At 33.0% G+C, this 11674-nt stretch overlaps 1 protein-coding gene across 1 annotated transcript; it reads left to right on the top strand.

Annotated features, from left to right (window-relative positions):
- LOC115886702 (retinol dehydrogenase 12-like) lies at window positions 1-11052 on the top strand. The gene is made up of 4 exons (XM_030905969.1): window positions 1-432; window positions 3424-3747; window positions 7701-8029; window positions 10440-11052. The coding sequence occupies exons 1-4, from the start codon at window positions 249-251 to the stop codon at window positions 10638-10640; spliced, it is 1038 nt and encodes a 345-aa protein (XP_030761829.1). The 5' UTR covers window positions 1-248; the 3' UTR covers window positions 10641-11052.
- Window positions 11053-11674: the final 622 nt, after the last annotated feature.

Raw genomic sequence — 11674 nt, 5'->3', positions numbered from 1 at the left:
TATCTACTCTCCCTGGTCAGACGCCTTCGTTGGTACCGTCTCCTACTTGTATCAGGTACCGTTTGGCTGACTTTCTTCCATCTTCCAAGCTTTCTCTTCAGCTAAGTACCCCAGTAGTACTGCAGAAGCAGCAGCGACACCGCGAAAATACTATCTTCATAGAATCTATGTCAAAAATTTAATTTTTTAATTTTTTTTCTTGTATTTAACTGTGTCAAATATAGTTTTTTTGATATATTTTCATAATTATGGCTTACGGATATCCGTTTTACTATGCGTATTTGAAATATATACTGTTCGCTGGTATCGTGGCATCTTTGCCAGTTGTGGCCCTGATTTTCCTGAAGGTTTTCCAGAAAATCACGGTGGGAAGATGCAGGAGTATGGTGTGTTTGGTCGGGAAGACAGTATTGGTCACTGGGGGATGCTCTGGTAAGATGTAAACTTAATTTTTATTATTTTTATTTAAAATTGTTCGTTAGGAGATAATTAAACCTCAAAATTATTTTTCGAAATTTTAATAGAAAACAAAAAAAAATTGTAGATACAAATATTGTATACCAGATATAGAGGGTAAGTGTCTAAATATCTCGATAAAAGATATACCGGGTGTTGCATCGTCGAGCGGGACATAGGAAATCCCATGTAAATTTTAATGAGGTCAATTATTGGCTTCCCTAATTATTTTAGAGAGTAATTCTATTTAGGTTTATTGAAGAACACTAAAACCTACATTCAAAAGAATAACTTTAGATATTTTTGATTAGCTCGTTTACGAGTTATCGCCGATTTCTTTTTAAATATTTCTCCTTTCTTATGGCCTGTATTTACTTATGAGCACCAGTCAAGGTAAAAGATAATTGTCAAATGATGTTGTCATTTCAGAAATTTACCTATTTAGACAATTATTATTATTGAAAAGTCATTCCTACATCGGAAATCTTAAAGATGTATTTATAAATACAAATTAATATGAATTAAAGTAAAATAAAGTAATCAATTACATGGTTAATTATAGTATTATTACAATATTTAATAACTTATTAATTTAGGTACTATTAAATTATTAGAACTTCAGGATTTGAGATGATGTTCAAATATTCCTCCATCGACTGCTAGACAATAACCCAGGCGATCATAAAATTCTCTTCTTACATTCGCTAGTTGGTAAACTGAAATTCTATTGCATTCGGCAGAAATAGCATTTTTTAACTCGTCTAGATTTGGGTATTTATTATCCTTGTATATCCTGTTTTTTAAATGGCCCCAGAGAAAGAAATCATTTGGCGAAATATCAGGAGACCTTGCTGGCCAATTTACTGTATGATTTAGGCCAATAACGTTTCCGTTAAAACTATTGTCTAAATATTCCCGAACAGCCAGGGTACTATGTGCCGGGCAGCCATCCATTTGGTACCAAACTTCCTGATTTTCCCTAGCGGCATCATGTAAAGCAGGTAAAATATGATTTTCGAGTAGTTCCAAATAATATTCAGCATTTAAATTTCGCGTAAGAAATAATGATAATATTGTGTCCGAATATCCCTGCCCAAACATTTACTTTCTGTGGATATTGCGTCCTTGTTTCGACAAACCTGTGTTGGTTTTCTTTCTTCCAATATCGATAATTTTGAACATTGGGTTCATTATTTAAGGTAAACGTGCATTCGTCAGTGAAACATATGTTTTAAAAAATTCCCTATCCGTGTTTGCTCTTTTCATCATATCAAAACAAAACGCCTGCTGCCGTATTTCGTCCCCATCTCGTAGCTCTTGGTGCTTTTCATATTTGAAGGAATAGTATTTATGTCGTTTCAAAATTCGAAACGCTGTAGTGTGATCTATTCCTATTTCATCCTCAAGTTTTCTTGTGCTGATCTTTCCATCGTTCTCTTCCACGCACAATAAAACTTCCAAGTCGGTATCATTTCTTGCATCTTCTCTTTGTTCCTGCCTTGCTTCACATCAGCAGTTATTTATTAGGGTACCTTTGGTCTGAAATCTCTGTATATTCCTTGCGATTATAGATTTTCCAGGTATCGGTCTATTCGGATACAGAGCAGCAAACATGTCCGACACCTTTTGATAACTATTTCCTTGATAATACCATTTAATCATCAATACTTTTTCTTCGATAGTGTAATTCATGGCTAATATTTTCGATGTAGGTATGAGTTTTTAATAATAATAATAATAAAGCACTAAATAGATAAATTTCTGAAATGACAACTTCATTTGACAGTTATCTTTTACCTTGACTGGTGCTCATAAGTAAATACAGGGCCATAAAAAAGGAGAAATATTTAAAAAGAAATGGGTGATAACTCGTAAACGGGCTAATCAAAAATATCTAAAGTTATTCTTTTGAATGTGGGTTTTAGTGCTCTTCAATAAACCTAAATAGAATTAATCTCTAAAATAATTAGGGAAGCCAATAATTGACATCATTAAAATTTACATGGGATTTCCTATGTCCCGCTCGACGATGCAACACCCGGTATACTATATTAAAAAAACTTTGAAGAATACCGATCCTGTGTCTTGGTTTTAATAAACACTAATAACAATGACAGAACTAGAAATATTAAAGATAACATAACTGTAATAGCTAAGTATACCAGCAGAAAAAAAAAATGTAAAAATATTCTAATACTTTGTATTGCTTCACCTGGCTGCTATAACTGTCAGGGTGGGGATAGTTTTTACCCTTCCCGTACATTATTTGACTTTTGTGAAAGTTCGGGTCGCTCTCAAAAAAGTCAGGTAAAGATAGTGTGTGTAAAAATTCCAAACACACGTGCTGATGATTAAGGCTTGATTAAGGTTTGCAGAGCTTCAGCATTTGCCATAAAATAGCGAGCGATTTGTTACAAAATCATATAAATTATATATCACTGTAACCACAAAACTTCAATCTATTTCCGTGTTGTAACGGAATTTTTAATTATGTCTTTATTTTCGAGAAAATTTAGTCCAAACATAAGGAATGTTTTATTGATGTTTGAACATCAAAATCTTAAAAACAAAGAAGTTGTCTAAAAATGTGCTACTATACGGATATAATATAATCCTTTATCTTTAATTTGCTTTGCTATCTTTTTTTAACCTTTTCTTAACGCGTTTAGCAAAACATAGACATCCAAAATCCCATTCAAATCGGAATAACGGTTGTCAAAATATCTTAAAAATTTTGTTTATATTTTCTATTATTTCTTGTAACAGACAAACGAAGCATTTTTGTATAGAGATAAGTTGTGTCTAATAAACTTATGTCCACAGAATAGAGCTAAAAATAAAAAAAAATATACCTCACACTTTAAAAACAAATCCGTTTCGTTTTTTCGTTCTGAGTATATAAAGAATATTTTATATTGTTACTTATTTTGGCATATTAAAATCATATTTTCGAACGCTTTTCCTTAGGTCTAGGCTTCCAAACTGCCATGGTTCTGGCTTCCAGAGGCGCCAAAGTAATTCTAGCCGATAAAGTCGATGGCAACAAAGCTAAAAACAAGATTATAGAGAAAACACACAACACGAACGTCGTTTTCAAGCTTCTAGACTTGGCTTCCCTTGCCTCTGTCAGGAAGTTTGCCCAAGACATCAACTCGAACGAAGAAAGATTGGACATCCTGATTAACAATGCCGGTGTTGGATCCGTGGGGAATAAACACACGGAAGATCAATTGCACGAGACGATGCAGATTAACCATTTTGGACCGTTTCTGTTGACCCATTTGTTGACAGGTAGGTAATCCAGAAAATTAAGTAAAATATTTGTTGATATAATTTTTATATCCGTGTTTAAACAGGGTGGATCGAATTGTATTCCGGAAAGTTTGGCAGCATATTCTGCAGATAAAAATAAGTAAAAAAGTTTGTATAAATGTATGTCCTAAAATGCTTAGTTTCGGACATACAAGGTGTAGAAGTTTCAATTTTATTTAGATTTTTTCCAAATAATTTCTGAAGTAACGTCAATATTTGGATGAAAATTGATGTCTGGGAGTTTTTTGACATGCGGAATTTGATTTTGGTGTTAATATGACTCCTACTTGTAGAGGGCGCCACCTACATATTTTTTAACTGGTTTGAAGAGTAATAACTTTTCGCCAGTACTTGTATAAAACTGCCGAGTAAAAAAATATACATTTACGACGTTTTTTACGTAAAAAATGTATCTTAATAAAAATCGCTATGAGTAATGGTTTTCGAGATATTTAGAATCGAAATTATCAATACCTGTCATCAATGACATAAACTAAACGTGCATGTTGACTAAATAGTTTTTAGACTGAAATCCTAAATTTCAAATGTTTTTCATCATTTTTTCGAAGATTTTTTTTTTAGAATTTAGAATGAGTGGGAGGGGGGTTAATCACTTCGACCTTACAGATCCATTGTGTCCCCCTTTCTTGAATCATAACTCATCATACAGTCCCAGGGCTTTGACAAAAGCCAGTATCTGGGACGGTTTTATAGAGGGTAGTTCTCCATCTCCAATATCAGTCGTACCAAAGTTCATGGCACGAATGGTTGTCGTCTCGGCGCACTCAGTGATGAGGTGTACTGGTGTTTCACCATCTTCCCCACAGAATCTGCATTCGCCGTTTCTTCTTAGTTTCAATCTACTGAGGTGTTCATTGAGGAGACAGTGTCCTGTTAAAAACCCCGTGACAATCCGAAGATTGTTCTTACTCAGACCCAGGAAGATCTGTGATTTTTCTTGATCATAAGCCCTCAGAAACTTCTTCGAGTGTCTTAGACCATTGCAAGATTTCCATTCCAGGTAGCGGATGGAATCTTCCAAGTCCTTGAGTTCCGCCTTGAGTTGGTTACCACTTGGAAAGCAGAACGGTTCTGGTCCAGTTAGTGGAGTGTTCGCTCCTTTTCTAGCTAGATTATTTGCTTTTTCATTGCCTTCTATCCCTTGGTGAGCAGGCACCCAGTGTAGGAGGACTTTGTTTTCTTTGCCTAATTTATTCAGCTTCTCTATGCATTCTTTGACCAATTTCGAATTGATTGATACTGAGTTGATCGCCTTTAACGCTGCTTGACTATCAGATAAGATGACTATTTCTTGTTTCCGATAGTTCCTATCTAAGATAAGTTGTACGCATCTCTCGATAGCGTAGATTTCTGCCTGTAGGATACTAGGGTAAGTGCCCATTGGTTCGGAGTAATTAGCTCTCGGCCCAAACACTCCGATCCCTGTTCCCGTATTGGTTTTGGAAGCATAAGTATACCAAGTTATGGTATGGTCTTTTAACTGCTGGGCAAGCGTTTCGCTCTTCCAATCCTTCTTATTGCTCAATACTACATTGACATGTTTGTCAAAGTTGTACGTTCTTGGCATATCGTCCACTGGGAGTTGCAGGAGTTTTTTCGAAGATAAAAAGTGGCCAACTTTATAATTTCAGTCAAATAACTATCTACTCAACATATTCATTTTTGTCAATAATGACATGTAGTCCATTCTAAATATCTTGAGAACGGTTGCTCGTAGCGATTTTTACCAAAAGGCATTTTTTACGTAAAAAATCACGGAAATGTATATTTTTTTACTCAGTAGTTTTATACAGGTACGGACGAAAAGTTATTACTCCTGAAAACAGTTAAAACACATGTAGGTGGCACCTCCTACAAATAGGAGTCATATTGACCAATATTGATGCTACTTCAGGAATTATTTGGAAAAAATCGAAATAAATATAAAACCTCTATACCCTGCATCTCAGAAACTAAGTTTTAAGTCATACATTTATACAAACTTTTTTACTTATTTTTATCTGCAGAATATGCTGTCGAAGTTATCGGAATTCTGTTCGGACCACCCTGTACATTACAATGTTTCCTTCTTATTTCAACCGAAGTAACTTTTTGAAAAGTTCAGTCTAATGATGAGTAAATTTCAAAAAGAGGAAGGCCAAGATTAGTAATATTTTTATGTTTGTTATAGGTATAATACAAATTTGATGAATTCTTTTCATACTTTCGTGAATTCAAATAGCAAAAATAACTAGGTATTTGTAAAATTTGAGCTGACCTAATTGTTGAACTAATTACTTCTTTACTAGCGAAGAAAGAATACTGTACGCTTGGTTTCTCTTTTGCAGAAATATGTGACAGTACAGTTAAAATTTTAACAAAAAAAAAGAGAAAAGATGGTCACATACAATTAATCTTTTATTATTTATTTGTTGAAGTACGATTGTTATATTTGTAAAACTAATTTATACAGTTCTTTATAAAAAAGATGATCCAGCTCTCCGAAAATGCTCTATATCAGGTTTGTGGTTTGAGCCGGCACCGACGAAATAACAAGGCCGCTTATTCGTGACGTCATCAACCGGAGGCCTAAACTTTGATTGCATTTGAAACGTCATTCTATATAGAGTGTCATTTTCTATTGAATAAAGTAAAAAAATAGCGACGGTGCCGTTTAAAATCAAAAGTTGTAGTCATTTCCGATGAAACAGGAAGTTTACAGTTGAGGGTTGGAACCTTTGGTGTTACACAGCAAAATAAAACACTAAATCACCACACAATACACCAAAACACTTTTACTTTTACCCTGGACGCGCGTTTCGCTAACCATGTTAGCATCATCAGCAGATGATTATAAACTAAAATACAATCTACAATTGGAGCGTTTATCAGTAGGCATTCACTCAGTGGGCACAGAGTGGGCGTGGCAAGATCTAACCAACCGAGTCACAACCCACCGAGCGTTAACAGTTTGATAAAATAAGTGATAAAATAATTAGAAAACGTAGGTATAGGTTAATGATTTCTGAAAATTCGACTTTTCAAGTAGAGAAAGATACGTCAAAATATTTTTCAATACCGTATGATAGACAGCTATCCCGTGGTCTAAAAGGAATTTTTAAGAATGTCAATTATAAACTTGTGTATAGTGCTAATAATAAATTACAACAATTATTAGGTAATCCAAAAAATAAAACACCTCTACTGGAAAGGTCGGGTATTTATGAAGTTTCTTGTAAAGATTGTAATCAGAAATATGTTGGGCAAACTAGAAGATCAATATTAACTAGATTTAAAGAACATTTAGCTCAGATAAGATATGGTAGACCTGATAAACCTTGCGTTGCCGAACATATATTGTTGATAAAGAACATTGTATAGATCTTAATAATTTAAAATTATTTAAACAAGTCTCAAATTACAGGCAATTAGATGCATATGAAAGCATCAGAATTAATAAACGTAAAGATAGTATGAACAGAGACAACGGTCCAATTCCTTCACGTTCTTTGTTCCTACTACTCTAGTGGCGGAAATCTAACTGTTACGCTCGGTGGGTTCTGACTCGGTTGGCTAGATCTCGCCACGCCCACTCTGTGCCCACTGAGCGGGTATATAAACGCTCCAATTGTAGATTGTATTTTAGTTTATAATCATCTGATGATGATGCTAACATGGTTAGCGAAAATCGAATGTAAAAGTAAAAGTGTTTTGGTGTATTGTGGTGATTTAGTGTTTTAAACAGGAAGTGTTGACAAACAAAACAATTGAATACGTCAATCAATCCTAATGTATGTCATATACTAACATATCAAATATCGTTTTTTTATTTAAAAAAATAAAAAAAGTTATAGGAGTGAGACGCACCCGGCATTTTTTATTATCGTTATATTTAAGCCAAATTATCTAAAATCAATATTCTTTTTAAATAGATTTACTGAAGAAATCTGCTCCAAGTCGGATCATATTCGTCAGTTCAGCTGCAGCGTTCATTAGCGACCTCACCGTGGACAACCTAAACTACCCCAAAAACCACCCGATGTCCATCTACAGAAACCAGCTCATCTATGGCAATTCCAAGCTGTGCAACATCATCACAGCCAATGGCTTCGCCGAAAGGTTGAGAGACAGTGGCGTCACGTCGAACTCCCTGCACCCCGGCATGGTCAACACCGATCTTTACCTGAAATCTGCCAAATTTTTGGGAATCAAGTCGTTCGCGAAAGTTTTTCGAGCTTTAGTCGTGCTTACTTATGGAAAGGTGAGAATTGTTGATGTAGCTGGCAGGGGAAAAGTTGATCACCGCGACCTTATACAGGGTGTTTCAAAAAACATGTGCCATCTCTCGGGGAGATATACTTATTTAAAACTTTTACAAGTTAATGATATTAAAATGTTTTAAAGGTTGCTATTAGACTTGGATCAAGACAAATTAATAAAATTGCGTTTTTCTCATCAAGGAGGCCGGAATCGACAAAATATCAAGACACAATTTTTAATCGCTATTAAACTGCTTACACTATTTTGCTAACAAGAGAAAAAAAGTCAGTGGCGTACATGTTTTTTGGGAAAAATACCCCAGTGATAACCCATATGCACGTCCCTGGTGAATATGTCGACATTTTTTTAACTTTAAAATAGCGATGGAAACTATCGAATGAATTAGACTATCGAATGGTTAATGAATGAATGATTTCAACTATCGAATGATTTTATTCGAATAAAATCATTCATTCATTTGTATACTAAAGCATATGTGACAACCTCGCCGTGCGACTAAATGGTTGTCGTTGAGCCACGACTATCGAATGCTTTTGATAAATGAAATTTAGTATTCGTTTGATTTTTGTATGCGTCAGTGCATTATTAGTTCTTCCAAATTTTTATTACTTCGCCGTATAAATACTGTGCTATTTTTGCGTTTATTAAAATAGTTAAAATACTAAAATAGTAGTTATTTTTTAATTTTATTTATTGACGATTGTGTGCATGTGCAGGTGGTCAAAATTTTTCCGAAAATTTGTGTGGTTTTCCGTAGTCCGATCTTTCAATTATTTAATTTTATATGGTATATGGTCTATTTTTAATGGGAAATTTTGAGAAGTAGCAATTTTTAAGAGAGATGAGATGAACTTACAATTAATTTTAAAAATACATATTTGTATTTTAGATGTTTTATTAATATGAATTAGTTGAACTTAATAATCATATTTAAGTAATGTGGTTAAGTAAATGGGGTTATCGAACTCAAACTATGGGGTGAGAAAATTGAAATGAAAGTTTTACACGTGCCAATTTTAAAAAAAAGTTAACGATGTTTGTATTTTGTTTATGCTAATTCTCTTACATATAGTTTTTTGCGAAGAAATATTTCATTTATTTTTTAAAGTAAATGCCAGTAAAAGTAAATATAATTTTTAAATAGAAATATAAAGCACCTAATATAAATAATTTTGATTTCTAATTTTTTATTTATATTTTCGTTTCATTGCACTGCATGCTTAGAAAATTAATAAATGTTTATATTTCATGATTTTAAAATTTGTTGTTAATATAACAAATTAGTTCTGTAATTATTATTATTTAATAAACCAACGTTGCCAAAAAATTTAGAGACTATATTATTTTTAAATAGGATCTAATATAAATAATTTTGACATCTAATTTGTTGTTTATATTTTGCTACTACTTAAAAAAATATTTATATTAAATTATTTTAAATTTTGTTGTTACAAATTATTACTGTTCGTATAACAAATTATTACTGTTATTATTATTTATTAAACCAGTCTTTGCTTAAAAACATTAAAAATCATTTTCTTACATCCAAAATAACAAGTATTATTGCAGTGTAACAACAGAATATTAATAAAAAAATGCAGAATATATAGACATACTATCCCTAACTAACTAAAGCCAAACAATAATATTCTTTGCTAATATCAACTAATACCAAAATATGGCAACAGTGCCCTTCATAATGTATTTTCTGTGTAAATACTAGTACCTCAATAAAAAAAATAATGTCCTTATCTATATCTGACTCCGCAAAAAATCAAAGATGCCGGCTTCTTTCATGGCATTGCCACCGACCGCTGTCGGGTTTCTCGGAAAGAAACCTACGTCGCCGGGCGACAACTAAAATTCAGTTAATATTTTATTATAATCGATCCTGAGGAATAAATGAATTTCATAAATGAATGAATTTTATAAATGAATGGTTTCTGCTGCCAAATTACTAGAATACAATATTTCAAGGCAGATGACGGATCTATTCGATAATTTTTATTCGAATAGTTTTCAACGAATGTTTTCTTACCAACTATCGAATTATTCGAATGAATTGCAACTATCGAATGTTTCGATAGTATTCATTCGATAGTTCCCACTACTACTTTAAAATATGTCGCATTTATAGTAACCTTTACCCTCAAAATTTCATTCAAAATGCTAAAAGTACTTGGAAGGAAATTATAATAAATCGAAAAAATATTAAGACTTTCACACCCTGTAGCTACGAAACAAAGCAGAATCGGACTTATGTTGATATGAAAAATAGATCTTATTTTTACGTGAGGAATCTCCCCACGCGAGATGGCACATGTTTTTTGAAACACCCTGTATAATATATCGACACATCGGCATTTTTTGATTTTTTTTAATTATTCTAGTCACCGGAAGAAGGCGCTCAAACAATTCTACACGTCGCTCTTTGCAACAAATTGAAGAAAGTGACAGGCAAGCATTTTTGGGACTGCAGGATGTTTCCTACTCCACCCGGTACATGGAACAAGAAATTTGCCGAGGCCATCTGGGACAAAAGCGAGGAACTAGTAGGCCTAAAACAAGAAGAAAAATGCAAAGACGAATGAGTTATTAGTTAATAATACCGGTATGATCGAAAAAAAACGGCGTCGTGTTGGCTTGGCAATGTCGATCTTCATTTCAAAGCCTTCACTGACGCCGGTTTTTTTTCTCGATTATATTGTATTAATTTTAAACCAGAGCGGTTGTATTATCATCTATTATCTGTTACCTGTTTTTAGATATTTATTATTTTGTTCGATCTAGATATAATATATTGAAAAATATTCTATGATTCAAAAATTTTAATTAAAAAAATATTTTGGTGTCTTATAGAAGTTTATTACTTTTATTAGTACTATAATTATAAGAATTGTTGTTTTCTTGTGCTTTGTTTAATATTTATTTGCTTTACGCTTTATTTTTAGCATTCAATGCAATATAGTTTTATGCATTTGATAGAGTTTTTAGTTTCTTCCAATAAAAAAATATATTTGTTACAAAAAACTGTTGAAATTTTCTTCCATAGATTTTTTTTCTTGGTAAAAAATGGGAAAATGTTGGTTGTATTTAGTTATTTTGGTCAATTTATTTATATACAGGGTGGTCCGAATTGTATTCCGGAAAAATAGGTGAAAAAGTTCGTATAAATGTATATCCTAAAATGGCTTAGTTTCGGAGATACAGGCTGTAGAAATTTCATGTTTTATTTCGATTTTTTCCAAATAATTTCTGAAGTAACGGCAATATTAAGATGAAAATCGGTGTCTGGGATTTTTTTGACATGAGAAATTTGATTTTGATGTCGATATGACTCCTACTGGTAGAGGGCGCCACCTACATGTGTTTTGACTGTTTTTAAGCGTAATAACTTTTTGTCCGTACCTGTATAACACTACCGAGGGAAAAAATATACATCTCTGTGATTTTCTAAGTAAAAAATATCTCTTTGTAAAAATCGCTAAGGGCAACCGTTCTCAAGATATTTAAAATGGAAATAGTCAATACATGCCATTATTGACGAAAAATAAACACGTTGAGTAGATAGTTATTTCACTGAAATATCATCATCTGGGAGTTACAGAATTTTCCTGTTGAGGGT

Source organism: Sitophilus oryzae, unplaced genomic scaffold (assembly GCF_002938485.1).
Source record: "Sitophilus oryzae breed Bouriz unplaced genomic scaffold, Soryzae_2.0 scaffold_494_pilon_pilon, whole genome shotgun sequence".
Lineage (NCBI taxonomy): Eukaryota > Metazoa > Arthropoda > Insecta > Coleoptera > Curculionidae > Sitophilus > Sitophilus oryzae.
Note: the sequence above shows the minus strand (reverse complement) of the source record. Positions and strands in the feature narration are given on the sequence as shown.

Excerpts from the sequence above, each read along its gene's own strand:
- LOC115886702 (XM_030905969.1), top strand. The coding sequence starts at position 249 with ATGGCTTACGGATATCCGTTTTACTATGCGTATTTGAAATATATACTG. Across the intron at positions 433-3,423 it reads GGTCACTGGGGGATGCTCTG|GTCTAGGCTTCCAAACTGCC; the intron begins GTAAGATGTAAA and ends GCTTTTCCTTAG. Across the intron at positions 8,030-10,439 it reads TCGTGCTTACTTATGGAAAG|TCACCGGAAGAAGGCGCTCA; the intron begins GTGAGAATTGTT and ends TAATTATTCTAG.